Raw genomic sequence first — 25,873 nt, forward strand, 5'->3', positions numbered from 1 at the left:
CTCTCTGATCAAAAGTAGCGGAAGGCAGCTCCCAACCTAAAGTCGTGACAAATTTTTCATCTGACTCAAAAACAGGTTTGTACCTAGATGACACCAGCAAAACAAAGAATTAACGCGCAAAAAGAAGGAAGGAAGGAAGGAAGGAAGGAAGAAGGCTTACTCGGAAAAAGCGCTCTCTGTTTGGTTCAACTGATTTCAAAGGCACTGTGTAGTTTCCGTCGACGCCTTCATTCTGTGGAAATTACCCTCGCGATTACTTTCAAAATATATTCGGTCTGCGCTTGTACCACATCAACTTCAATTCTGGCTATTTCGTCAAAATCAGGAGCGGTCAGATGATTGTAGCCATAGAGGATCTGAAACCCCAATAGGATGTTCGGAGAATTCAGCGGGGCGGACCACGTTAACGTGACGCTGACGCGACGATCGGGCGTCTTGAACATGCGAATGCGAAGAAATCTCGGTTTAGTTGTAGCTGTGAGAGAAGGTAAAAAACGTCAGAGGTGTACGTAGGGTCATCCCATGTCTTGAACAAGGAGCCTATAGCGATTTCAGATTTAGAAATTGCAATGAATGTACGTTCGCTTTTTACTCGAATTCAAGGTGACGTAATCTCTACTGACGACTTTTGAATTCCTAACTAGCGTAGCTATAGACGATACCTAAAGAAACGGTACACGATATAACGTCGAAAAAATGCGCCACCAGTCCTTACGTAGACGTCGTAGACGCACTCAGACGAACGTACGGTCACCGACAAGTCGACAGACAACTAAAGAAAGGCTACCAGTTCACACGCTTAGCAAAGTTTTATTTCGAGACGTACTCCTTGTGTAGTGATGGTATGGGCACGTGTCTCGTTCTTGCACGTGACGCTTAATTCGGGTATAATCTTGTACTTCTCTCGTACACAATTGTACGTGATAGCACGAAGAAACATCTAAGAGAATAAAGAATGTGCAAAACAATAGTCGCGCTAAAAGTTCATCCTATCTCACGCTGTGCAGGTGCACTCCACTTGACTTTGAGAGTCGCCTCGAGTTCTTGTTCATCAACAAAACCAACGAAAGACGGGTTGATGCTCGTGGGCACAACAATGTTGGGACTGCCACCGATGCATTGACGTTGGCGACTATATGCACCTATACAAGGGATGATACTATTACTGTACGCCGTCGCGACAACGCTCCCAGTTGTACTTAGTCGATACAGGGGAGAAGCCGCGCGTTCCGTTTGCATTCACGGACGCCACGCGAAAGACGTACATTTTCTCGCTGTGTCCATTTCCTTCAATAGATCAGTCATAACGAAAGACGGTGATTCTTTCTACACACAAAGGACATAGGTCGGAAGAAAAGAAATTCGTTTCTTTTACTTACAGGAAAGTCGACGGTTAGCCAAGCAACATCGTCCACATCCATGCTGCACTTGAGTTCGGCGTATTGAAGCAGAAAAACGACGCCACGTTCAATTCCGACCGTAAAATTGGGATAGAGAGGAACGGGTGCCGGCCACCGAAGTTCGTTCGGCGAATTCCAAACGGGAGCACCAGGAAAACCGGGCAGATACGGATTCGCAGGAGAAAAGCCTAAATATAATCATTTTCAAAAAGAACAGACAGTCGGGTGTTTAATTTAAAATGAAACAGTATTCAAATTCCACTTATAACATCCGAAGAGTCCCGGCCAGCGTTTAGTACAAACTCACTTGCCGTTCCATTGCGTGGCTCCTTCAGCGCCTTGCTATAGAACTGACACGAGTTGTTTACAGGCTGCCGTCTAAAAAAAAGATCGCCTCGCAAAAAAAGAGTGCTTAGAGTGTGGGAAGAGAACCGTGCAGCGTTCGTAACACTTCGTCGGGTCGTCGTTATACGTCGGCAGATGTGAACACGCAGGATTCCCGCACTGGGTGTTAAAAAAGAACAAGAGAAAAAGAGTCAGCTTTTCTTGCTCGCCCTCTGAACGATAACGATCGTCGTATATGGCTCGACGGGAGCGATTATCGAACTGTGCGCGCGGAGCCGAAGGAGAGAAGCGACGGACGACGACGAAAAGAAGAAGCGAGACGACAAAAAGGAAAGGAGAAGTCTCTTACCAAGTAAAAATCCGCGTCGCCAGCGTACGGTTCCCATTGCAGGTGCTACGATATACAAAAGGTTCTTAGAATCGCGTGAGTTCGTTCGTGATGTCATCGCGGCGGCGTAAGGTCGAGAGGACATGCAGGGTGGCGAGTCGATGTGAAAGGTGTGTCGTGGCGTCATGCGGACGCAAGAACCCGTATGAATCGTCGGTCTCTCCCCCACTCTGCCCAATTTCGAAGACGTCGCCACGTTTCTGCGCCGATCCATCCCATTTCTCTTTCGCAAACTGAATTTTTTCCTTACTCAGCGTTACCTCGCGCGCGCTCTAAGCTTCCGGTGTGCCCATATAGATACGGTGTGTCCACGTATGTCCATACAGTAGATATGTGTCCATCATGGGAGATGAATGTTCCACGCTGACGCCAATTTCTTTTTCGTTTATCTATCAAAAACAACCAAGTCACACTCTACACTACACAAGCAACACCTGTCAAAAAAGCTACAAAAAGTTACACTCAGTTGATGTGTACATAACTCGAAGTAGAAGGGAGAGACTGGGTTACAGAAAGACTTCGCATCAAGTTGAATCTAAAATCGTCGGTGCATTGATCTTCTTCGATGTACGGAACATCCTTCTCAATTTCACGACTTTTCTGATGAAGAGGATCGCATTATGGGAAGATGCTTTTTCAGATCGATCATCGACTTGTCGTGTGGCCAAATCTCCTCCAAATAGTCGTCGGTAATAATAGCGACGGACGACGTTTCGACAAAATAGAGATTACACTTCAATAGGATCTTGGGTAGGCGAAACGAAGCCACCGCACTTTCGAGCCGAGCTTCCCGTCCCCGGTGATCAAAATGCGCATTGAAAAAATAAAACGATCGCCGCGACAATTCCCTAATAATAAATCTCCCCCACGTGACTATTCGAGGCAATGACGACGACCGGAACTTCGTTCCGGGATCGTCAGCCAAAACATTTCCCAAACGGTTTTATCGTAGACTAGACCGACTTCTTGCTCCGCTGCCTTTCTTTCCTTCTCGGACGCGTCTCCTAATTCGATTTGCTTGACAACGAACTGAGAGCGACGGGTAGAAAAATGTTGGCGTTGCGATGCGATCTCGCCTAGCTTTGTCGCTCTTACCTCTTTCTTTTTGTCGATGTGCTCTATCAGATACACGTCACCGTAGCTGCCTTCGCCAATCTTTCGCAGAACGGCGTCCATTGGTTTAACTCTGCGCACTCGTCCGCGTAAAAACTGCGCAATACGTGTTGGCTATATACGTATGAATGGCTACATGAAATGGCTACATGGGGCCGGCTACATGAGCTTCTTGTACATGGTACAAATTACTGTATGCCCATTCTATTTTAGTGCCGAATTCTTTTTGCTTCCTTTTCGCGAGACTTTCTCTTTTCGGCTGGTCGTTTCATTGCTAATGACAAATCCACTGTTGTGCCACTGTCTGAAACATTGTTGGTATACCGGTATTCGTTTTGGAGCCCAAGAAATCAGCTCCAGTCAGCACAACGATCTCTTCCAAATCCTCCTCCTCCTCCTCATCGCTACTCTTTGCAGGCGGTCTCATTTTCTTTTTCTTCTGCTGCTTCTGCTTTTTCTCGGTGATCTTTTTGCTTTTCACCTCATCAGTGACAGTATCAGTTTCCCTTTCTAACACTGGACCAGACGATGGATCTAAATGTCCGTTCCCAATTCTCGCCGTTCCAGGTCGAATCCATTGAACAGCATCATCATCATTTACAGAAGACATCTCTTTTTCCGTCGTCACAGTGTAACTTTCCACCTCGTCAGGATCAACAGCAGATGATTCCTTCTTTGCATGAGTAATCAAAGCAGCATCTTCATCCATCTTCTCCTCGCCTTTCTCTCCACTTCTAAGCGCCTCATCCGAGGCCAATGCACTATCAATTTTCTCCACCAATTCATTAACTTTCACCATGGCAATCTTCGTGCATCGAATAATTTGCTCGGCGTGCAGAGCCACGCCGCCGCCCATTTGAAGACAGCACACTTCGCCGTGCTTATTCATCGCCACGATAACCATGACGCCCTCCTCCAATCGCGACGGATCAAAGCGACCGTCGTCGAAAAACGCAAAACTCGCGCAGAGCGGCACGTGATGAACGGTAAGCGGCACGAGCGGTCGCTCCGTCGCCACCTACACGGTCACGCGATCGTCGGAAACGCTCGCGTCCGGTCGACGAAAGTGCGCGAGGGTTGCCATGGCGCCGAGCGCGCAACAGTCGCACAAATTTCAGTCGTCGTTCAGCGCGCGAACGTCGACGCGAATCGCCCAGACTTTCGCGCCGGCGACGACGCACAGCGATTCGGTGTCGACGGCGCGCGATTCCTTGATCGTGCGTTCGAGCAGTCGCACGAGTTCGACGCTCGATTCCCGAGTTTGCGCGACGTCGAAACGCGGCGACGCCATGGGCGAGAGATCGACGTTGAAGCTGAGAATGCCGTCCGGCTTCACAAGGTCGCACGTCGCCTGCGCTAGAACGCGCGTCTCGCCGATTCGCGCTTCGCAGTGGCCGCGCGTTGGACCGAACGCGATTTGCACGTGTCTGTAGTCGTACGCGTTGCGGCCGTCGATTCGATGGCCTTTTTTTATTGCATTGAGAAGAAAGGAGCGTTCGCAAGTCGTAAGTGGCTCTCCTTTCATGGCGAAAATTGCTGAAAACTGCACAAACGTGGGGGCTACAACGCACGCTAAAGCTCGATTATGGCAGGCAATTTTTGGCATTCCTCGCACTGGTACACTACCCAAGGCTTACGAAAGACGACGAAACCTTTTTATAACATTTTGAGAGCTAAAGCTGAGATGAAAACGTCTTTGAGCTTGAGAGAAGCTGCTGGTCATCTGCCAGGTGAATATAGCAATAAATGATCTATCTGTTGACATGGAAGCAATGGAGAGGTTGCAAGACAGTGGTGCCATTGACACTTTTATTAGAAAATAATACATAAAAAATGTAGCAACGATACACATTGTCGGTTACCAACTTCATTGATGCAACATCCAATTATATGATCTCAATTTGAAATTCCAGTCAACGTCCAGCTCTGAAACAATGCGACGTTTTCATTTTGAGAAGACTGTCGCCTTGCGACGGCTCGTCCTTTCAAACTTCAGTCTGAGAAGAGAAGAGACAATAAAAGACCTCGCCCCCACATCCCGTTACATCGTTACCATAGAGGATTTCCCCTTCTCGTCAGAGCCACGCCTGTTTCCTGAATGAAAAATCCCCCACAATTAAACCAAGTTATTCTTCGTTATGAAATCGCGAGCCCACTTACTCGGCCACATAGTATTGCTGCGGTTCGATGACAGAACCGGGCCGACATAATCTGCACCGAACGTCGCCATAGAAAAAATAAACAGGAGAGAGATACATGTGGCGATTTACCTTATCCAAGCAATTGCCTCCGCTGCGGTGAAGCGATAGAGTACCACGCAATCAACGTGGCCGGAACGCCCCAAACCCGCTATAAAGAAAGGGAGGCTTGGAACAGCAAAAAAACCGCAAAAAGAACCGGAAATACCTTTGCAGTGAACAGCAATCGCCCCTTTCGCATTTTCGGCAATAGAAAAAAATTTCCTTTATAAAAAACAACATTTTTTATCGCGTGCGTATCGACGATCGTTTTTTTTTCCTACTTGAGAATCGTGTTATCCGGCGTACTTCCGTCGACGAAATAGAGATCGTGATGATCGAAGTTCGCCTCGCGAAATCGCTTCGCTTCGTACATTTTTCGGTTCAGTCGAACGACGCACGTCACGTTGTGTCGTCGAAAGTAATCGCAACACGTATCGGGGGCGTGACGCGGATAGCCTATGGGACACGCGAATCGCACGCGTAGGCTCAAGTAGCTTCCGCACGACGCGTCCCTATAAACATCGAATAAAACAATGAACGCCCCCGCTGATTTCAGCGCCGGCACGTGCAAAACGATCCGTTTGCGTAATGAGGACATTCTGTCGCGTACGAGCGACGAACGACGAAAAATTTCCATGCGTTTTGTCGTACCTGAATGGCAAATAAGGCGGCTGGCCCGAGGTCAGCGAAGCGAACACCTCTTCGGGCGATTTCCGATGATAGATTATCTAAAAGAAACAGCACGTAGACGTTTCAGAGTACGATAGCTCCGCTCGTAGAGGAGAGGAGACGATACTGCGCCTCTGCGTTGATGCGACCGGGCGTCTCGAGATCGATAACGTAAGCGGACGGACAGATTTTTTTTCGATTTTTTTTCTTGGCGAGTCGCCAGACTTACCGCGTACGCACCGACGAGATAGGCAGCGTTCGCTCGCTTTCGGTTGTTGTCGTACGACGTGTAATGGACGATCTTCTTCTTCGTTAACGCGCTCGACTGAAAAAAAAAGCAGAGGCCATTCGAACGCGTCCATCTGACGAAGACGTATTTACCTTGAGTTTCGTTTAGTTTCCAGCAGTAGCGATAGAGCATTGCGAGATTTAGAGGGCCGAAATCGGCGTAAAAGCTGTGGGGGAGACGTGTCGGGCTTCGCGAACCCGGTTCGACCGTTTCCCCGCTTACTTTTCGTAATGAAACTCGTCGTCGATGTTGAAGTAGTGTACGGAAGGCGTACTACGCGGACAAGTGCGAAGCGTCGCGAAGTAGAGGCGATCTGACGAACGATCGGGGATTATTCGCGTGGGATGTGCCCCTCCCCTCTCTTTCGTTTCCTTACCCTTGATCACTTCGCATTCGTTCGTCGACGGCTCTCTGTCGATGCTCACGCTCGAAGTCATGATTAGCGGTCTGACAGTTTACTGAACATTCGCAGCGAACGACGGAACGTCTTCTAGACGAGCGGTTGCCACTAGAGTCGACCCGCCTCCGTGGGGAATCGAGACGACGCCTATTGGTCTAAGCGAATGACGTAGTAATTAGATTGCGGCGATGACGCCGCCGGCAGGTGGTGTATATATACCGGCAGGCGTGTACGTACTCCGCCGGCAGGCGGTGTATATATACCGGCAGGCGTGTACGTACTCCGCCGGCAGGCGGTGTATATATTATTCCGGCAAGAAACTACAACGGCTACAACGGCTACAACTACAACAACTATTACAACGACTACAACGGCTACAAAGGCTACAACCACTACAAAGGCTAAAACGGCTACAATGACTACAACGAGTACAACGACTACAACGGCTATAACGGCTACGACGGCTACGACGGCTACAACGGCTACAAAGGCTACAATGACTACAACGCCTACAACGGCTACAACGGCTACAACGGTGTATATATTCCGGAAGGCAGTGTACGTACTCCGCCTGCAGGCGGTGTATATATTCCGGCAAGCGGTGTGAACGGAGCGAAGACGAGCGCGTTCCGGTTCGAATCGGCGTATATGCGATCCGCTGGCGTTAGCGGCGACTTTCGCGAGCCGTACATTCACTCGTAGGTCGGCGTCGGAGTCTCCCTTGCGACGCACTTGAGTTCGCCGTCCATCGCTAAGAAATTCGATACAAGGAGCTTGAAAACTGCCCTTATAGCACGGTCCTAATAAATAGAGACATAGAACGGTGCTCGCGCTGATCGTCTCTTCCATTACACGAGTCGGTCCCAGACGACGAGTTGCGATATTCGTCGCTGTCCCGTTCGCGTTCCGACGTAAGCGGAAACGGCGTTTCCGTTCGACGACGACGACGACGTCGACGACGTCGCTATTGGCGTTATCGACGGCACGTAGAGATAGCCGTATCCTTCGCACGTCATGGTCGAATTCGACGAACGACGGCGTCGAGTGGGGTCCGTGAAAGCCGCCGTCGCGCGGCGTCGTTATGGAGACGAGCGATTGGATGCGCGTGACGTCGACCGGTTTGCCTGTAGATTCGGCGACACTTGCGCCAAATCGATTTCGTCGAGAGAATCGCGATGTTTGAGAGCGACGGAGACGAGCTTGTCGACTCGACAATTGAGCGGATCACCAAGCCGCAAAAACTCTCTAAGAACAAGCCCAGTCAGCGCTAGCATGCACTATCTGACTTTTCATTTACCTCACGTTGGCCGTACGATGCGAGTCGTTCGAAAAGGCGCTGTAGTTGATGGTGCAGCGGCTGACCGATCCGCCGCAGGCGACGAGCAGGTTCACCGTGTTCAGCATGTTCCATCCGGTGCTCGATTCTCGAGAAATCGCGCCAGCTGATCGCTCGCCACTTGCGTCTGCGGATGGACGGCGTGACGGCGAATTTCGGCGACGAGCAACTGCGAGACGTCGCGCGCGCGCGCGCGCGCGCGCGAATATCGTCGCTTCGGCGAAGCGTTCGACGATTTCCGACGGGCGCGTCGCAGAAAACGGGGAGCATCTTCTTTCGCTTCGCGATCGTCCGGCGGCCGTCGAAGGTGAATCGCGCCTGCAAAACGAAGGAAACGAAGGAGACGTCGTTCTGCTTTTTTTGTCTCCCCGCGAGGTTGCGTGACTAGAAAGGGAACTGACCGAGAGCGTCCCTCGGTGGGGGACCCACCCGGCGACGAAATGCCGTTTTGGCCACTCGCCGATCGTCGAGAAGGCCTCGAATCCAATTCATCGCCATTTGCGCGAAGGGGAGATGGTTACATATTTGTGGTCACATACGTCACTATTGATATTCACCGTAAATATTGGTAGGGCAGTAAGTCCCTACGAATGTTCATCGTGAATATTAATAGTCACATATATAACCACAAATATTCATTGTTACATCGAATTGGAACGAGAGACGGCTGCGCTTGCGCAAAGTCACTGCGGGTCAAAAAGAGTACTATAATAGTGCGCTTGTTCTTTACCAACGTCTATCCAGAGTATATCTATGGTCTTTAGCTAGGGCTGAGCCCACTTGCTGACTAAGCATAGGCAGCTGTATCGATTCTTGCCATCTCATTCGCTTTCTATACGCAGTAGAGGTAGATGCAATAAATCAATTTGTTTCAAACTGCTTCGCTTACCTGTGCCTTTGAAATGAGCGTCCTCAATTTAGACGTACAATTATTCATTGACTCCGACGATTTGCCGAAAAAGTCCTGTGAGAGGGGAGAAAGATATATGTCCAAAACAATTGGAGCTCCAAGTCTCTAACCGAGCTGCCTTCCGTCATCTTCTCAATTTCTCTTTGTCCTTCGGGAGTCAGAGGCCCGATCTGCTGCCCTGTCATTGGATCTAATCCACTCTCAAGCATCTTCGCTTCAATAAAATTCCTGTCAATAAAAAATGATAAAAAGTACGTATATCAAATTTTCACCTCACCTCTCTTTCGTCACGGCGGCCAAAGTTTCCTCGTGACTTTGAACAAGAGAGTTAATTTCGGAGACATGCCTTGACTCTTCCTCACTAAGAAGAGCTGAAAAAGAAAAAAAACTACTGTCGAATTTTCAATTTTCTCCATTCTTTATACAGCGTATTTCGATTTGAAGTTGCTCGTTCATCTCCGTTAGATTGACGTTTTCGCCGTATTGTTCTTTTAGAGCCGTCTGCGTTTTCTCGAGGAGATCGGCGTACTGCCTCTCCCTTTGCGTCAACTCGGTCACGGCGTCGCGAAGAGACGCGTTTTTGCGAGAGAGTTCTTGCGCTTGCCGTTTGAGTTCGGTATAACTGCGGTAAGAGCGAGTTTAGGACTCGATTGCGTCGTTTTTTCGGTCTCCGCGATTCTCTGCCGTTCTAAGCAGATCGAATATTACCTCTGAACAGTTGCCTTTGACTTAGATTTCGTCGCTGTCGCTCGAGACATCGGAAAGACCGTAAACAAGACGAGAGAAATTCAAAGGAGGAAAGCTATTCCGGGACGTCCAGCTTATTCGAAATCCCGTATACCCAAAAACTCTCAGTCTACTGTCTACTGTATCAGTCTTTATTCAGCGAGTTATCCGGGGCTATTGCGTTCTCGAACCTTCGATTCAGTCATGCAACGGCTTATGTCGGCCAAAAGACCGAAACTCGATGGTGGTTATGCTTACTGTTGGGCAAAAGTAGTTGCCCGAGATGAATCGGTTTCTGCTTCAGGCTTTCCTTTTCCTCGCATCCAGAAAGAAAGACAAGCAGACTCAGTTTGGCGTCTAACCTGCGAAACAGATGAGGCAGACGAATCGACGTACAATTACGAATGGTGGCAAGTTCGCTATGGCAAGTGTGCTCTCTTTGCGAGGGGATCTCCACACGTAACAGCGAAAGCGGACACATCTACTTTGTTCTTCTTCTGTGTTGTATCGTCAACGCAATCGTCCTCGCCTTCCGTCAGAGTTTCCGATTTGGTTGAAATTGGAGGAGGCAAGCTTATCGGACAGAAATTAATCTATTTATTGGGTTGTTTAGGCAAGAGTGCTTTGGACAGTTTGCCCTATTGCGGGACAAAGACAAATGAGAAGGTCACGCAAGGAAACGTGAGATTACGGAGTTATAAATTAGCGATCACCTGAGTACAGGATGTATGTGCTTAGAGATACCCAGCGCCTTACTCTTTGGGCGCAGACACTTGCGTGACGAGAAAGCGAAAGGAGTTCTTTGATCAGATCAAAAATCAGATGCCGGCGACGGTGTTTGATGAGATCTTAGCTGCTATTGATTCTCAGACGTCAAGTGCAGTTAAACTGCCTTTGCAGTCTGGTGCTGCAACGCACTTGATTGGCGCTCTGCGAGCTCACAAATTTGAAAGGCAGGAACAAGCAACTTACCTCTTTTCAGAGTCAATGAGTGCACTGCTGCGAGAAGCGTCCTTGCCTGAATTTGCAGCTGAAGAAGTGTGTCTGCGTGATCCCAATCAAGAAAATGAAGAGAAATGCTTTGTTGACTGTAGTGTCTACAGTCTAATTAAGTAGTATGTGTGACAAGCTTTAATTAAAAGAAAGAAAGTTCCTTCAAGGCCCTCTAGCCCAAAAACGATGAATTACTAGTGGATGACGGTAAATTAATTCATAATTAATTAATTAATTAATTGATTAAAACTCAGACTCAAAAGAAGAAATTCGAATTTAACACAACGCATTGTTCGGCGCTTTGGGATGTCAACGACGCACTTTTCTCTTCTTAGGCAATTTTCCCTCCGCTTCCAATTTAGCGCGCGCTTGCCTCCTCTTCAAAATTCGATTATACTGCTTGGCGTTGACGTAAAGAGGCTCCTCTTTGTAAATTTCCGTGGATATGGGAAAGCGCGGCATCGCGTTCATCATGACTATGCCGCCAGGAAGCGTCAATCCGCCGGCCGAAGCCGGTTGAGTGATGGCGGGCGCCGATTGGACGAAGCCCTGTGTGACGTGTACTCCGCCCGTCGTCGCGGCAATGGGAGCCTGCGCATTGCCCGTTACGTAGATTTCGTTCGGTTGGTAGTAGATGACGTCCTGCGCCTGTGCGGCGAAGTGCGTCGGCGCGTTCGGAGCCGACGCGTCGTCCGGATCGAGGAGGCTCGGCATCGATTCCGGATCGTCGTGGGCTCCCGGTCGGGGTCCCGCTACTTGAACGGACAGCGGAGTCGATAGTTTCATTTCTTCCGACGCGGGAATTGGCGTCGCTGTCGCTTGGTAGTGTTCCATCGACCGCGAGCCACCTCTCGATAAAATTGCGCGCGTCAAATAGATTACGTCACGACTACGTAATTGGGTAGTAGTGTAAACACACACATAATGTTCAAACACGTGACTCCGAATAATCGATTTCCCTATCTTCTCTTTTCTCTGTCTTCTTATTGCCGTCATTCGACTCCTTCATCTCTCTCTCCCTTCTCACGGATTCCCCAATTTTTCGCGTTGATATCAACAGCACGGCCGTAGTAAAAAACGGACATGAGCAAAGGCATGGGCGGAGCCTCTCCCAAGTAGGACCGAATAGCACGTGCAGTCACACTTACAAAATCGCCTTCCAAAGGAGCATCATCATCAGGAATCTATAAAAAATAAACACGTGATGCATTCGAATAAATAAATAAAGTTAACTAGAGGATGATGGCCCGGTGTTCACCGTGTTGCCATCATGCAGAGCCTCCCACCGCTTACCGTACGCGAGTGCATAACATAGTGTGACGTCATAATTTTTTATGTTGTGGTCAGTGACTACAGCCGTTAGCTACACTGTACGTACTACATCTCAGCCTACCTACACACCGTAAATACTTGCAAGCATGATTGCAATGTTTTCCTAATTGGGCGCTTTTCTGACGTACACTGTATTTGATAAGCCCATTTGATAATGTGCTCTGTATTTGTACGGGTCATTTTTTTTGTTACCCGTACTCGCGTACATACCCACCCACATACTGTACATAAGTGGATACTTTTGATTGTGACGTCAGAGTGTGACAATCAAAACCGTCGTTTCGCCTTCTCAGCGCATTTATAAAAAGGAAAATACCACCGAACAATTTGTTACAGGGGTTTCTAAGCATTTCTTCTGTTTATGAAAGAAAAAACGCTTTATTCGCACCGTAAATCGCCTTTTTCGGGTCACCGTTTTGGGCCCCATTTCGCGCATGCGCTTTACAAAGTAAGGGTTTTCCTATGTGACGTCACAATACTGTACCGAACAGACGTACATACAGACAGACACTTCCGGCCCTAAGATCACGTTTGAGAGAGCCTCCCTCCGCCGTTATACGGGCTCCACCCGTACAACTCTGGTGGTCGGCTCCATGATTAATTAATTAGACTCTTTCTAGCAAACAGATAAGACTGGTACATGTAACTCAACGCCTTTATCCTGCCTGAAATACGGGTACGTGAGCTTTGTGACGTCTATAGACTATCCCGTATTCTCCTAAGCGGTGTGTTCTTTGCGCTTCTTTGTGTGTCGTGCTGTGCCGATCGCCCCCCGAAGTTGCGTACAATCGACATCCGCTACTCCGTTCGTCAGATTGTATTCTCCTACACAAGTACGTTTGTAGGCTCTATGCCAGCTTTGAATTCGCCGCGCGCGTCGTTCGTGCGGGTCGCGGGCACCCGGTCGCGTTTTTTGGTCACTACCTGGCTTGCTGTCCGGCGAGCCAGTTGGTGGGGCCCCTTTCTAGGCGCACGGTCATTCATGACGCAATAGTCACCGTTGTAAGCTCCTTCCCAGACAATTCAATTTCAGGCCTGTTTACATCAGCTTTCGCTGGGCTTGCGCATGCGTCCATCCAGCGTCAGCGTATTAAGTCATGTGAACAGGTCTTTCGAGTGTGCCGTCGTTTTTGCTATACTCCCTAAGTGAATTCGTAACGATAGTTTTTGACCTATAAATACTATCTTTCTCGGACAATTTTTGATGTCTCTTTTTTTTATTAGGGTGAATTGAAAATGAGCCACTATATTCCCAAGCGACAAACGTTCGCTTTTCCACTCTCGCGTCCTACTGTTTCCGGAGCCGGAGGATCAGATGGAACGTTCATCGCTGTTCATAATGAAAGCCTACTGCAATTTAAGAAGTACCCAGAAGAGTGGGAGACTTGCGGCATTGATTCGTACGCTTTTTCCAAAGAGAAAATTTATTCTGAAATTTGCGTGTCGAATCTTCTTCATGATTTCCACTTCGCGATAGACTTTCTTCAGGTTCTCGTCGTCGAGTTTCGTCTTGTCGATCAAGATCTATTAAAAGTCACTTCAAATGCTAATTCTTCATCATTCCACTTGATATCAACGCGGATTACGCAACCCTTGACTTCCTTCTCAGGGCAGTTGTGACGTTTGGAAGGCTTCGCATAAAGGTAACCACTCCACGTCTTGAAAGTCGTGCTGATATTGCGCAGGAGACAAAGATGATCAAAAACATACAGGTACGTTTGCTTGATTGCATTCTCGAATTTGCAGGGAGACTGCAATTCTATGACCATAACCGGCACCTCACAATATATGACAACAAAGTCAGGTTTTGATTTTTCAGATGCACATATAGCAGGAAGATTGCGTAAGCGAGGAATTTCTCCTTTTTTGACGCTAAGTCTAACTTCATTATGGTCTTCGCCAGGAACGTCAGTGTTCTCTGTGACGGTAACATCTTGTCCAAACTCACGTCCAAATTCATTAATCATTTTTTCAATTTCATTTGATTATATCAGGTAAGGCGATTCAACGAGCGCCTTGTCACGTGATCGGATGCCCATTCCAAAACGAATGCTCTATCTCGTCACCGAATAAGCGAGCGGAGGAGAAATATTCGGTGTGTTAACGCGCGCTACGTTTTAATTTTTTTGAATAAATATAATCGATATATGTAAAAAACTGGTTGACTGAATGTGGATGATACACTTGAGTGGCAGGGAGATTATCATCACCCAAGTTGTATCCATCGTAATATCGTCCATCAATTCCTCCTCATTCATGTTCAGCTCTTTGGCAATAACCTTAATTAAGGGGTACCCCGGGCATAGCAACTGTTGCTAAGGAAAGGCGTTTCCTTTTTCGGTTATTTAATCCTTCCTGTTACGTAACGGTGACGCTCTCGTAACGTTCCGCAGACGAATCGACTCTGAGCATAGACGCAGACGTTATCGGCTACCTTCGAGAGCTAGTCGGAGCAGCTGACTTGAGCTCATACCGACTCTGCCCCAGCTCGACTGTCTCGAAAAGTCGTTCTCTCCTCTGCCGTGACCAAGTAAGTGCGGTTCTCTTCGATCGATCGATCGATCGATTGCTCTTTTGTCCTTTTTCGTCGGTTGCCCCTTCCTCGCTGCGAATGCGATCGCGATGGATTAGGTCGGATCTGGTGCTCGATCGGGTATCGTGTCCGACTTTAGGTGGGGGCCCTTGTTGGGTCGCCGGGCCCGGGCGGGTCAGCGGTTTCTTCGCCGCACTGCCGATTTGGGAGGCTCCATTATTGACTTCTGTCTAGATCTTCAATGGCCGATTTCAATCTCGTAAAAGTTGTCGAACACTTAGAGACGTTGGCTCCCTTCGATGAGAGCACTAGAAAAAAATTGAAGGATCTTTCGGAGCTAGGTTAGTTTAATGGTGTTCTTTTTGGATGACAGAAATAGCGTCATTTTTTTTAAGGTCAAAGGCCAAAACGTGATGGTATATGACGACGTTCTGCTATTGCTAGCTTTGCTATTTTTTTGCGCAGCTAAAAGGCCACGCCATTTTGATGACTACGAAGAGGAAGTGTCCTCTGACGGAGATGAGTCCGAGGGTGACATTTTGAAGGAGAAAGCGTAATCATTTGTATTGCACGGGCATATTTTGCTAATGAAGAGTACTTTAGGGGGTTAACGTTAATGCAATTGCAAGGAGCGGCGAGTATTCAAACACCTTTCTCCGCCAAAACCAATTTGGCATTCCCGCCACGTTCTTCTACAGCTTTTCTGAAAGAGAATTGGACAGCGATGACAGTCTTCCAGAATTCCATCAAATTGCCGAATACTTTGGAAGCTCGCCCTATCAACGGGAATCTGAAAACATCGTCGCAGCGTTACAGGCGATCTTCCCTGGGATGACTGTAATTGGTCCAAAGACTTACTATATCACGACAGAACAACGCAAGTTGATGTTGCTGTTTTCTCAAGATTTAAGCTAGAGTTTGCAAGGCTTCTGGGAGAGCTCAAGGTAGAGCAAGGGACGGGAAACCCTTTGACCCAAGTTATTGGTGGATACGTTGCTGCACGAAGGTCTGCAGTACCGGATGAGTTGCACTGCGGCTTTCCTTGCATTCTTCTCACTATCAGCAGTGACGCTAATTGTCAAATCTTTGGGGCATGCTCTGTGCCGACGGCAGGAGAACTGAGAGTTTCCATCTCACAACTTTCTCCCATCTTTCGTCTCTACTCTGATTTTGAGAAGATTCTTCGCCGCCTGCACTCACTTGTATTGTCAGTTGAAAATTCTCCAGACGTAAAATTTCTTCTGCCTCTTCCTCTGCAATTCAAGTTCAGGGACACTGACAAGGAAGAAAGGCTAGTCTTCACTAAACACATTCGGAATACGACGTATCAGGCCACCGCTCGAAGTCAGTCATTTGTCGTCAAATTTGTTCCTTCTGAGTTCAAATATGGCTCGGCTGTTCATGATTTTTGCCGCAAAAAGGGTTATGCGCCGGAGCTTTACGGCGTTTCAACAATGGGCAATGAATATAGTAGAGTAGAAGTGGCTGTTATGTCCGTTACGCCTGGCCAACCGTTGGATCAATTTGTTAAAGGAAATGTCACCTTTGAAGATAAGCTGAAGCGTGCTGTCGATTGCTACACTCACTGAAAATGGTCCACGGCGATTTGCATCCTCGTAATATCATGGTCCGAGAAGATAAAAGCATTGCATTGATTGATTTTGAAATGTCTGGATTGGCTTGGGAGAAGAAATATCCAGTAAACCTCAATCGGAAAGAGGCCTGGCATCCAGAAGTGCTCCATACTCAGGTGCCCGTGGCCCTGCAAGTTGCGCATGATCAATACCTTTTAGATTATGTTATCAAGCCATTGCTGAAATAGGGGCAGGAGGAACGAGTCACTCGTACTCATTTTCGGTGTTCTTTTTGTATCTGGTCTGAATTGTAAGAGTCCTACTACTGTAGCGAATAGCGAATTTGTTTTCACCTGTGTGCTGCTACCTATGTGTTTGCGCATCCGGGTTGCGAAGGTATTTTTATTGAGCTAGGGATACCCTGTTGGAAAGGAGAGGAGAGGGACAGCGAGCGCATAGGGAGATGATGGATGATCGAGCAGGAAGGGAGGAGCGAGGAGAGGATCAGTGTAAATAAGGTATGGGTTTGTTCTAAGTTATTCTGTTATTTTTATTTTATTCGGTTATTTTATTCGGTTATTTTTAGTCTTATTTAGCTAGAGCGATTCGATTAGGGGTAGGAGTGGGGTTCTATGTTATTTTTGCGGTTTGTAGGGGCCCAGGAAGAATTGTTGAGCAGTAGGGGTTGATAAACCGGATTTTAGAAAATCTCCTGTAACCATGGCAACGGTAGGGCCCAGGGGTTCCTTGACGAGGGTTTACTGGAAAGGGAGAGTTATGGTTGGAATAATGCTACTGGACCCAAACTACAGCCATTTGAAAGGCTTAGTGGTGGGGAAATTCTTTTTTCAATTTTAGTTGCTAGGGAGTTATGAGAATCCGTTAGAGGGGTGGCAGGGAACAATTCTACGGTGGGTTTCCCTTCCTGAAAAAATCTCGAGTGTCCTCGAGCAATCCCTGCGAAATTAGGCCGAATTTTAGTTTTCCAAAAAGGGGCCTCAAAACTAATAAGTTGCGGGATTAACGTTGTGTTAGGTCCGTTGCGGTCGTGCCATATATCGTTCGAAAGAGCTCGTCGAGTTCTATCTATGGCTGTGTGTGTGACGTCATTGGATGTAATGTCGATTTGTTAATAATAAATTCGTGTTTTGGAAACCGTTAACTTATACCCTTAATCTAATATAGTAGATTAGGGGGATTGGCAATTGTTTTGATGGAGTTTGGTAGAGAATTTTGTGTACTTTAATTTGGGTGTAGGGTCTCGTTGGCGTATTTGGGGTTAGACGTCATGAAATCGTGTTTCCCGGTATGTCGGTGCTTTCGCTTCGGGGAGTCCTTCAGCTGTTTTCTATGCGTTGGATGGTGTTGAGGGAATAGTGTTTTAAGTATTTGGTAATGTAAGAAAAAATTCTTTGTACATTTCGCGGAGATTTTTTGAAAATCGTGCGGCGACGATACGGGGTTACGCCTATACGGGTAACGCCTTTTCAGTCATCGGCTCGCCACACGACTCAAAACGGCTCAAAAGGGGACGAATGGGACAAAGGAGGAAGGATCCGAGTGTCGCGAAAGGTAAATTATCTATTTATGTGTCGTTTTATCGCGCGCGTTTCTGTTTGGGGGTCCGGACGCGTTCGAAGGATTTTATTACTCCTGTCCCTTGCTTCCCACGCGAGTTTTTGGAGTCCGAACGCTTCGCGTCGAAGTTTTGGGTGCATTCGAGGGGCTGTTCACGTTGCGCGGTGGAAGTTGGGGGCCCGAAGGGGAGAAAGGGCGTCGTTTTTGCGATTCTCGCGCAAACGAGCGTCCTACACTACGCGGTTGGGGGATAGTGTGTATCGCTGTTCATGGTTTTCTTACCTTTCTGCCCCAGGCTCATTGTCTCCTCTGTGGGGAGGTTCACGCGGTTTTTTGGTTTTTTTAGGGGGTGTTTTTTAGGCAAGGAGTTTTTTTGGAGACGTCCGCGTGTAGGGGAGAAAGTTTAGTACCCATTGGAGTTCTTCAGGTACGTTTTTTTAGGGGGAACAAGGGATATTATATAATTATTTATTTATTCTCTTAGTTCCCATTCATTAGTTTGATCTCGTTCCCTAGGACTTATTTGGGGAGTGCTATCAGATAAGTGCAGTGTAGTTTTAGGTGTTGTAGGGGCTTTGGTTCCCGTGTGTTGTGTAGGGAGGGGATTGAGCGAGAAGATGGGTCAGCGTCAGAAGGTACAGTCTAATTTTGAGCCATTAACTATTTTAAATTTTCTTTAACTAAGAGGGGCTGGTTGGAAGAGAGTGTAAGCGAGGCTCGTGAGCGTGAAGGGACAAACGCATAGGAAGAGCGAGGATCGATGAAAGGAGTTAGGCCTTCGCGACCTTTCGACGAACCTGGACTAAATTGCATCATCTTTTCTCTTTATCCACAGGCAATTGGTGAAGATCGCCTGTCCTATCGCGATCTGCTTTACCGTATTGCCTATCTTAAGCGGGAATTTGAATCGCTCGGAGTCGTACAAGACGATAACGTTCTCATCACGGTCGCTCCGTCTGCAGATGTCTTCGCCGCAATTCTGGCACTCTTCTCAATAGGTATAAACACGTACACCAGTAAATCGAAAGGCTTTAAAGTGAGAGAATTCCGAAAGCAATAATCTAGTTGTAGGCGGGGTTGGCAAAGAAAAAAATTTTTTTTCTTTAGGAGCTGTTATCATTGTAATTGATCCGGCCATGGGAGTGGCGAGACTGAATCACTGCATCAATATGGCAAAGCCAAAAGCACGGATTACGCATAAGGGAAAGTATTGGTATCTCAAGGTATGCATGACGATAAGCTAGAAGAACTGAAGAATATATTAATTTTTTATTATTTTAGTGGATGATGTCTTCTGTTCGACACATTCTTATCGAAATTGAGATTTCAGCTGATTGACGAAATGACGCCGGAGAAGGTCGTGGAGAGCTGCGAAACGGCATGCAGACGATGCGTCTGTTCAAATTGCTGCGACGTGGACGTTGGCAGCTTTTAGTGAGGATGAAGTGAGTGTGCCTCTCTCTACGGCGTTCAATTACAATAATTATTTTTTAGGTTTTTTTAGGTTTTAACGTCATTTCAAAGAGGAGAAGACTCTCGAAGCCTTTGCTGGATTTCAAGCTGAATTGAAGAGAATCGAAGCGGAAATCGATGAGAGGAACAAGAAGGCTGAAGTTCCGTATATCTACCTGAAGCCAAGTAGAGTTCCATTGCCGTTTGAACTCGTGTTCAAACTTGAGGTTCTGTGGAATCAAACGTTTTCATGTTTTTTCTTTTGGTTTCTCGTTCGTTTGTTTTACGTCGTAGGGGTGAAAGAGATCTCTCTAGAGGCGCCCTAGGAGGTAGGTACAGACGATGGAGGAGCCCGCGCGACGAGATTTTGTTCAAGTATGCGCATAGACTCTTTATTTTTACACACAACATCGATTATTTCTTCAGCAGCTCTCTTGGAATCTCACTCTCTTACAAGTCTGCGACGTCGACTGACCGCGCTTTCTACGTCGCACTTGAGCCGGCCTCTCGTCTTGAACGTCATCAGAAGGACGTTGACTCGACCGAGAGCAAATTACGCCCGTCATTGAAGCCGAACTGAATCCCGGCGGCGGCGGCGGCGGCGGCGGCGGCGAGACGACATCCGACTTGCGACGCCTGTATCGAATCCGTCTCGAATCGCTTTGAAAATCCTCCTTTTCGCCTTCCTTTTCATCATTTCGACGCCGCGCTTCCTCCAACGATTTCAATTCTTTTCGTAGGGTATCGCACGTCGTCTCAATTTGCTTTTCGTCGTCGCCGCACCGTCCCCATTCGAAGTGAAGCCGACGCATTGATTCGTCGTCTCTGTCGCCGCGTTCCAGTGCGATCGCTTCTCTCTCCAGCGCAGAATTCAATTTTCGCTTCTGACGCAAATTTCCGTCGATATCGATCGATTTCCATTTGAGATCGGCTATTTCCGCGTCGGTCGTCGCCGCTATGTCCATTGCGTTTGCTAGACGATTTTCGCGCGTTTTTCTCTCCTCTAATTCGTCTCGGACTTTTTTCAAGGATTTTTCGATTTTCCGCTTTCGTTCCGCGTTGCGTTCGTCGCGACCGCTGCCCGACAAGCCGTGCGTCGTCTCGAAGCGCGTCGCTTCGACGAGAAAATCGGATTGGGCAATTTTTCGGCGTTTTTTCACGACGCCGACTTCGGCGTCGATTCTCGCCTTTTCCTTCGTCGTTTTCTCCAAGGCTGCGGCGAGGATTTCCACTCGACTTCGACGCGACTTTAGTTCGACGTTTTGAGCGTCGATTCGTCGACGTATTTCATCGATGTCCGCGTTTGCGCGTCGCGTTTCGCTGCGTTGAACTTGATGTTGGATCCGTTTCTTCTGCAGCTGCTCGTTCAGGGCTCGAATTTGCACGGCGCGATCATGAAAGGCCTTTTCTGACAGTCGAATGCGTTGAAACAGCCCGTTCAGAGACGAGCCCTCCATCTGAAATCGAAGCGATCATTGGTGGAGCGCTGACACGTGACTCGACCTCATGGCAACGGCAAGATGGACGCAGTGGCTGCTCTTGACTATAAAACATAAGCGTTTTTTATTGAAAACACTCTTTTGATTATTTTATACCAGAAGTTTTCTCTTCAACATCTTTTGAGAAAATCTATATCCGGTTTAGCGTGTCCCGGATTCGTCTGCAACTTTACCTCCCACTGATCGAAAAGCTGGTCTATTTCCTCGTCCGTGTAGTCGGGGTTAAAATCTTTTTGTTTTTGGACTTGACGAGAAAGCAAACGAAAACGAAAGTCATTATTTACGTGGGCAATACAGTACGTACACTAAAAGGCCATACGTCACACGAAACCCGTATAAACAAGGGACCGCCCTGCTCGACTCCCTGCTCGCCTCTACACTCGTCCCTGCTCGCCGCTTTCAAAACGAAAGTAAGAGTGTCATTTGACCGTCGCTATTTTTGCCGTGCGTACGACTTTGACAAATTCGTCCCAAGCGATGACTACAATGTAGTTTCTCGCGAACACGCAACGAACGTCGCTACACTGTTTGATCCTCCGGAAAGGGCGAGTAGACTAGTCGACGGCGGCGCTTTGATGACCTTCGGCAACTAGCGAATTGCGCTCATGCGCTAAAAGCGTCGTTTCCCGAAAGGGGTCCCTTAAATCACGTGACTCGCGAAACTCAACGACTACTCTACTCCAAGTAACTTGGAGTAGAGCAGCTCTTTGTTCTGGTGCTGCGGGCGTATACGTAGTCTGTACGTTGACAAAAGCCTCGATTTCCAGACCCCACTGGCCGCGCTTGGGGGGCGTGGTGCGCGCTGGAAAGTTTATACCGGTATATGTAACCTATCTAATCTCTGATGTAACGAAATGCGCGTATCGCGAGCGCATGCGCGTAGATTCTAGCCCATACATAAAATGAGTACTCTCAATCCCTAGGAAAGAAGAGGGCATGACTTTTTATTAATTAAAAAAGATCTTTCCAAAAAATGTGTTTATTAACTGTGTCTGATTTTTCTTCTTACGGTACTTAGTATGGCAGAAGCTGAGCCTAAAAAAACGCAAGACGTCATCGCAGAGATACAAGGCGAGGACGTCGACGAGAACGTTCAGAAACTGCTCAAGGCGGTGGCTGATTCTCTCCAAAAGGCCAAGAAGTTCGATTGCGATGAGGCTTTGATAGACGAAGCTCTCACATTGATTCGTTGTCAATCGTCACTCTCGGAGATAGTTAAAGCTGTTCAGCTGTGTTTCGATTTGCTTATCGACGAGCTGTCTTCTTCGGAAAGCGAAGTTTCGAGGCTGGTAGAGACTCTGGACGCCGAAGAGAAGAAAGAGGAAGTTCAGAACGGGGTTATCACTATGCTTCGTTCCGGCGATTCGACGGCCAAATCAAAATCATATGAGGCTCAGCTCGAATATGCGTCCGCAAATGTGACTCGAGCGCATGTCAGGGCTGTGAGAGCAAACGCACGCGCGGAAGAAATGCGCAAGGAGCTACAGAAGAAGCAAAGGGACTGTAGAGAACAAACAGAAGTGGTTGAGAAACTGAAGAAAACAATCAATCATCTTAAAATTAAAATTGGATGAGATATCTTTCGTTTCAGATTCTCCTGAAGCCTTCTCACGATAAGAAACAGAAGCTGACAGTCTATTCCAAAGAAGTAGCATCGCTCTGTTGGCTGTTGCTGCTGAATGGGATTTTGCTTAGGTTAGGACGTGGGGGGGTTGGGGGGTGATGACACTCAGTTTTTTTTTTCTTATTCTTCTTGTCTTTTTGTCTGTTGTTCGAAACTAGATGGAATGAACGCAATTGTGCTTTCATTTCTAACCAGCTTTCAAAATTTTTCTAAAAATTCTGGTAGAAGGTAAGTTATTCTAGCCAGAAAGTGTTCCTAAATATACGCTTATCTTTCACGAGGCGCAATGTGCCGGATTTCATAGGGTAAACGGCTATAAATGCCCGGATTAGACGACCACCGCCCCCATTCTTCAAGATTTGGAAAATGGGGGCGGTGGTCGTTTAATCCGGGAACTTACAACAGTCATATATACGTGGGAGCGCAAGAACTGAGCGCAAGAGTATGCTTCAAACATGAAACACGTGGCACTAATTTTTATTGACGAAAATCAAGACCTGGCTAATCTACTAACACATTTTCTGTCTGACGTCATTTGACACATAACTCATCACACCATCTATTAATTTCAGTAGAATACGTCGATGTCACTTCTTCTCGAGTGCATCCAAGAATTGCGCCAAGATCGGGGTAATCGTCAATATCTGTTAGGTCATTCAAGCCAGAATGAATACTCAGTTTTGCCAAATACGAGATTCCGGTCAAAAAGCGGAACCGGATGATACGAGAGGACGCTTTCAACTGTCTGTAGAAGCCTGACAGTAATTTTTGGCACGCTGTCGCCAACTCCACTTCATCCCAATTGGCGACAATTGGTGAATCATACTCATCAATGAGAACGACACGCTCTTTTCCTTCCTTAGCATAAGTTTCTTCAAATAATGTGGTGATCATTGAAATAGAATCGTCCGGTAATCCGGGAGTAGAAATCTCAACCCCCTTATGTTTAGCAACGTTACGCAACTAAATAAAAAAACCGTTATCTATTAGCATGCATTGCATCATTCAAAGGATTCTCACCAATTTGACTAAAGATAACTTGACCTCCTCAAACGTAGTCCCACCAACTTTATTCATATCTAACGTGATAACGGGCCATTTCTCCCACATCACTTCCGGATCATTGTAAATTGTCCTACCCTTAAAACGCTTCCCTGTTTCCTTTGAAATATTCTTCCATATGGGCCAGTTGCTGCTCTTGCGTCGACGGAGATCTGATTTCGCTTTCGTCGGAGGTCGTTTCCTGGATCTCCAGATCTTCCAAACTCATCCGGGTTTCTTCGACCAACTCTCCTAACACAAAACACCGTTATAACGACTCGCGTTGCGACGTTGAGTTATCACTCGCTTCAAAACGGACCGTTTGTGAACTAGAAGAAGCCTAGCTACTCAAATCATTGTACAATCTGACTAATTAAATACAGTATATGATTCATGATTCTTTTCCTTCTGTCTAACTCTTCAGCTGGAGCACGCATTTGATTTTCAGCGTTCCGTCATCGGTGTAATATGTGCGCACCTGGTCGGTTCTCATAAAGGCACTCCATCCCCAATCCTTGTCCTCGCGCATAAAGGAAAACGGCTGATCGATTGACACAATGTAGTCAGCGAAATCATCAGAAGGACTAACCACTATAAATCTACAACAAAAGATACCTTGTATTAATTATTGATCTATTATTTAATTTCTTACCGGAAAAGTATAGAAACGACAGCGTTTGATACCGTCGTCAGAGGAGTAGCGCCTTGCTGATCGCTTTGCCGTTCGAGATAAAGCGACATAGAGGACGATTGCTCGGCTGAAGCTCCATTGGGATAGAGTCTCAATTTCCAGCAGATACCACACAGCCAAAAGCGGGGACTCTGTATCTCTTCACCGACTGGAAGATTGATATATTGCTGAAAATTGGCGACGTTCCACGTGTACGCATTCGGCAGCTCGTCGCGTAGCGCACTTATCTCCGATTTAACATGCTCCTAAATAAAATAAAGTAATTAATTAATTAATTAATTAAATTGACTATGCCTGTACACCGTACATTGAGGACAAAGATTTTTTCTCTAAGTGACTTATTTTCTTTAGCCAATAAGAGCATGTATTCCTTCACGGATGTCTCCACGTGATGATCGAGCTCGCTCCGCGCGGCGCGCACCGTGCAGCCCTGCGACTCGAAGGGACACGAGACCAAGGCATTTCCACACTCGTGACACACGTGATCCTGCATATGAACCCTAGTGAAAACAAAAATAAATAATAATAATTAACGATATCGATTTGTATTCGCCTTGAAACCATGGTGACCGTGCCGTCCGTGAGACACCCGTTTATACAGGGAACCATAGCGAGTGGACAATCGTGCTCGATGTGTTCGTCGAGATCGCAAGCCGCCATTTCGAGTGCGCAAGCGTGACACGAAACCGATCGCTCAGGACACGTTCTAGCGTGCGCATCGACGAATTTTCTCAACATGACGTCACCGCACAGAGGATGCGGACAGGAAACGTTCGCGTAAGGGCACTCTCGCACGTGATCGTCGAGATTGCGTGCCTTCCCACGCCACGTGCACGTGCACGTGCACGTCGCTCCGAATCGTTTCCGCGACGGCGACGGCGACGACGCATTGCGCGCTTTCGCCTTCGCGCCGACGTCCGCGTTCACGCAGCGCACGTCGAGATTCTCGATGAGGCCGCCAACGGGGAGATTTCGTATGAGTTCGCGTTTCGCGAGCGGGCGACGATCCATCGGGCAATTGGCGTGTCGCGCGAGCCACTCGACGACGCACGCTTCGCAGAACGTGTGCCCGTCGCGACACGAGACGGGGTTGCGTAGAACTTCGCGACTAGAGCGAGAGAAGGCGTGGTTGGCGGACTTTGAAAGGGAAACGACGCGTTTGGGCTCTACCAGATCGGGCAGACGAGATTTTCGTCGACTTTAGTGAAGAAGTGATCGAGAGGGATGCCCATCGAATAGCGTGGAGGAGTAGAAAGCGAAGAAAAAACCGTTGTGCAGGTGGGACGTTCGGAAGGTTAATTAACGGAACACAGTACCCGGATTAGGCAAGCTTGTGCTAGACTATTTATTCATTTATGTACACGTATTTATTTCTTCAATATCCTAATTCTTCCTCTTCTTGATCAATGTCCATGTGAGCAACCAGTTTTTCTAGGATCAAGTCTACGGCAGATTCCGTAAACAATTCAGAGTGCATCTCCTCTAACACCAAATTATTTCCAGTTCCCTCAATGCTCATATTGTAGTCTCGTTGCAACAGCGTTCATTCATTATAGGTAGGGGAACATGTTACCAGCGTTCATTCATCATGGGTAGGGGAACATGTTTCCAGCGTTCATTCATTAAAGGTAGGGGAACATGTTTCCATCGTTTATTCATTATAGGTAGGGGAACTATTATTAACGGTAACCTATGTGACCACAAATATTCACGGTCGAAAGTGGCGAGTGATATATTTTC

At 47.4% G+C, this 25,873-nt stretch overlaps 7 protein-coding genes, 1 long non-coding RNA gene and 1 pseudogene across 17 annotated transcripts in view; 3 read left to right on the forward strand and 6 right to left on the reverse strand.

The window, feature by feature from the left end:
* Positions 1-2,326, reverse strand: part of LOC136188577 (uncharacterized) — a 34,234-nt gene extending 31,908 nt beyond the window's left edge. The window contains exons 1-12 of the mRNA XM_065976308.1: positions 2,095-2,326; positions 1,833-1,904; positions 1,708-1,778; positions 1,380-1,588; positions 1,266-1,326; positions 999-1,142; positions 827-940; positions 716-772; positions 593-662; positions 288-540; positions 161-232; positions 37-83 (exon numbers count right to left, since the gene is read on the reverse strand). Of these exons, the coding sequence (XP_065832380.1) occupies positions 735-772; positions 827-940; positions 999-1,142; positions 1,266-1,326; positions 1,380-1,421 (399 nt within the window). The 5' untranslated portion in view covers positions 1,422-1,588; positions 1,708-1,778; positions 1,833-1,904; positions 2,095-2,326 and the 3' untranslated portion in view covers positions 37-83; positions 161-232; positions 288-540; positions 593-662; positions 716-734. The remainder of the gene's footprint in view (positions 1-36; positions 84-160; positions 233-287; positions 541-592; positions 663-715; positions 773-826; positions 941-998; positions 1,143-1,265; positions 1,327-1,379; positions 1,589-1,707; positions 1,779-1,832; positions 1,905-2,094) is intronic.
* A 535-nt stretch (positions 2,327-2,861) lies between these two features.
* LOC136187930 (exosome complex component RRP45-like) lies at positions 2,862-4,785 on the reverse strand. Its single transcript, XM_065975641.1, has 2 exons — positions 3,229-4,785; positions 2,862-3,162 (listed from the first exon to the last, which is right to left on the reverse strand). Exon 1 carries the CDS (start codon positions 4,148-4,150, stop codon positions 3,521-3,523), a length of 630 nt encoding a protein of 209 aa, XP_065831713.1. The 5' UTR covers positions 4,151-4,785; the 3' UTR covers positions 2,862-3,162; positions 3,229-3,520.
* Positions 4,361-6,983, reverse strand: LOC136188415 (dual specificity protein phosphatase CDC14A-like; annotated as a pseudogene).
* Positions 6,984-7,118: 135 nt separating this feature from the next.
* Positions 7,119-9,917, reverse strand: LOC136187931 (ninein-like). The gene is made up of 10 exons (XM_065975642.1): positions 9,799-9,917; positions 9,516-9,712; positions 9,368-9,461; positions 9,201-9,318; positions 9,070-9,144; positions 8,826-9,012; positions 8,582-8,764; positions 8,142-8,498; positions 7,697-8,089; positions 7,119-7,644 (listed from the first exon to the last, which is right to left on the reverse strand). Exons 1-6 carry the CDS (start codon positions 9,846-9,848, stop codon positions 8,968-8,970), a joined length of 579 nt encoding a protein of 192 aa, XP_065831714.1. The 5' UTR covers positions 9,849-9,917; the 3' UTR covers positions 7,119-7,644; positions 7,697-8,089; positions 8,142-8,498; positions 8,582-8,764; positions 8,826-8,967.
* Positions 9,918-10,902: 985 nt separating this feature from the next.
* LOC136187932 (nuclear transcription factor Y subunit alpha-like) lies at positions 10,903-11,669 on the reverse strand. Its single transcript, XM_065975643.1, has one exon. It carries the CDS (start codon positions 11,641-11,643, stop codon positions 11,119-11,121), a length of 525 nt encoding a protein of 174 aa, XP_065831715.1. The 5' UTR covers positions 11,644-11,669; the 3' UTR covers positions 10,903-11,118.
* A 1,185-nt stretch (positions 11,670-12,854) lies between these two features.
* On the forward strand, positions 12,855-14,295 carry LOC136188026 (uncharacterized). Its single transcript, XR_010670082.1, has 3 exons — positions 12,855-12,974; positions 13,366-13,984; positions 14,045-14,295. It is a non-coding gene; the product is annotated as an uncharacterized lncRNA (long non-coding RNA).
* A 239-nt stretch (positions 14,296-14,534) lies between these two features.
* Positions 14,535-16,606, forward strand: LOC136187907 (uncharacterized). The gene is made up of 5 exons (XM_065975622.1): positions 14,535-14,671; positions 14,909-15,015; positions 15,070-15,090; positions 15,140-15,227; positions 15,278-16,606. Exons 2-5 carry the CDS (start codon positions 14,916-14,918, stop codon positions 15,507-15,509), a joined length of 441 nt encoding a protein of 146 aa, XP_065831694.1. The 5' UTR covers positions 14,535-14,671; positions 14,909-14,915; the 3' UTR covers positions 15,510-16,606.
* A 1,142-nt stretch (positions 16,607-17,748) lies between these two features.
* LOC136188155 (olefin beta-lactone synthetase-like) lies at positions 17,749-20,933 on the forward strand. 6 transcript variants are annotated; one of them, XM_065975889.1, is made up of 10 exons: positions 17,749-17,820; positions 18,173-18,253; positions 18,311-18,370; positions 18,424-18,461; positions 18,512-18,532; positions 18,662-18,824; positions 18,934-19,049; positions 19,108-19,271; positions 19,321-19,653; positions 19,705-20,933. In XM_065975889.1, the coding sequence occupies exons 4-8, from the start codon at positions 18,444-18,446 to the stop codon at positions 19,162-19,164; spliced, it is 375 nt and encodes a 124-aa protein (XP_065831961.1). In that variant the 5' UTR covers positions 17,749-17,820; positions 18,173-18,253; positions 18,311-18,370; positions 18,424-18,443; the 3' UTR covers positions 19,165-19,271; positions 19,321-19,653; positions 19,705-20,933. The 6 variants fall into 6 exon arrangements, 3 of the variants coding, with proteins under 3 accessions (XP_065831961.1, XP_065831963.1, XP_065831960.1); XR_010670149.1 differs by having other exon boundaries at positions 18,311-18,461; positions 18,512-18,595; positions 18,662-18,862; XR_010670150.1 differs by having other exon boundaries at positions 18,311-18,461; positions 18,512-18,595; positions 19,708-20,933.
* Positions 20,934-22,873: 1,940 nt separating this feature from the next.
* Positions 22,874-25,437, reverse strand: LOC136188249 (TNF receptor-associated factor 4-like). Of its 5 annotated transcripts, none has more exons than XM_065975967.1 (7): positions 25,304-25,437; positions 24,687-25,241; positions 24,441-24,633; positions 24,095-24,378; positions 23,921-24,041; positions 23,422-23,866; positions 22,874-23,364 (listed from the first exon to the last, which is right to left on the reverse strand). In XM_065975967.1, exons 1-6 carry the CDS (start codon positions 25,363-25,365, stop codon positions 23,855-23,857), a joined length of 1,227 nt encoding a protein of 408 aa, XP_065832039.1. In that variant the 5' UTR covers positions 25,366-25,437; the 3' UTR covers positions 22,874-23,364; positions 23,422-23,854. The 5 variants fall into 5 exon arrangements, with proteins under 5 accessions (XP_065832039.1, XP_065832037.1, XP_065832038.1 ...); XM_065975965.1 differs by having other exon boundaries at positions 23,422-23,771; positions 23,824-24,041; XM_065975966.1 differs by having other exon boundaries at positions 23,422-23,694; positions 23,762-24,041.
* Between the last annotated feature and the right edge of the window lie 436 nt (positions 25,438-25,873).

The sequence above is a fragment of the Oscarella lobularis genome, chromosome 6 (assembly GCF_947507565.1).
Source record: "Oscarella lobularis chromosome 6, ooOscLobu1.1, whole genome shotgun sequence".
Lineage (NCBI taxonomy): Eukaryota > Metazoa > Porifera > Homoscleromorpha > Homosclerophorida > Oscarellidae > Oscarella > Oscarella lobularis.

What these genes read in the sequence shown, in the direction of transcription:
- LOC136188249 (XM_065975965.1), bottom strand. Translation starts at nt 25,365, where the DNA reads ATGGGCATCCCTCTCGATCACTTCTTCACTAAAGTCGACGAAAATCTC. An exon ending in AATCTCGTCTGCCCGATCTG is followed by an intron (nt 25,242 to 25,303) that starts GTAGAGCCCAAA and finishes CTCTCGCTCTAG; the next exon opens with TCGCGAAGTTCTACGCAACC. An exon ending in ACGGTCACCATGGTTTCAAG is followed by an intron (nt 24,634 to 24,686) that starts GCGAATACAAAT and finishes TGTTTTCACTAG; the next exon opens with GGTTCATATGCAGGATCACG.
- LOC136187907 (XM_065975622.1), top strand. Translation starts at nt 14,916, where the DNA reads ATGGCCGATTTCAATCTCGTAAAAGTTGTCGAACACTTAGAGACGTTG. An exon ending in TCAAAGGCCAAAACGTGATG is followed by an intron (nt 15,091 to 15,139) that starts GTATATGACGAC and finishes TTTTTTGCGCAG; the next exon opens with CTAAAAGGCCACGCCATTTT. An exon ending in GACATTTTGAAGGAGAAAGC is followed by an intron (nt 15,228 to 15,277) that starts GTAATCATTTGT and finishes AGAGTACTTTAG; the next exon opens with GGGGTTAACGTTAATGCAAT.
- LOC136187931 (XM_065975642.1), bottom strand. Translation starts at nt 9,848, where the DNA reads ATGTCTCGAGCGACAGCGACGAAATCTAAGTCAAAGGCAACTGTTCAG. An exon ending in TCAAAGGCAACTGTTCAGAG is followed by an intron (nt 9,713 to 9,798) that starts GTAATATTCGAT and finishes CTCTTACCGCAG; the next exon opens with TTATACCGAACTCAAACGGC. An exon ending in AGATGACGGAAGGCAGCTCG is followed by an intron (nt 9,145 to 9,200) that starts GTTAGAGACTTG and finishes CCCCTCTCACAG; the next exon opens with GACTTTTTCGGCAAATCGTC.
- LOC136187932 (XM_065975643.1), bottom strand. Translation starts at nt 11,643, where the DNA reads ATGGAACACTACCAAGCGACAGCGACGCCAATTCCCGCGTCGGAAGAA.
- LOC136188155 (XM_065975888.1), top strand. An exon ending in GGGGCTGGTTGGAAGAGAGT is followed by an intron (nt 18,533 to 18,661) that starts GTAAGCGAGGCT and finishes CTTTATCCACAG; the next exon opens with GCAATTGGTGAAGATCGCCT. An exon ending in GAAAGTATTGGTATCTCAAG is followed by an intron (nt 19,050 to 19,107) that starts GTATGCATGACG and finishes TTATTATTTTAG; the next exon opens with TGGATGATGTCTTCTGTTCG.
- LOC136187930 (XM_065975641.1), bottom strand. Translation starts at nt 4,150, where the DNA reads ATGGTTATCGTGGCGATGAATAAGCACGGCGAAGTGTGCTGTCTTCAA.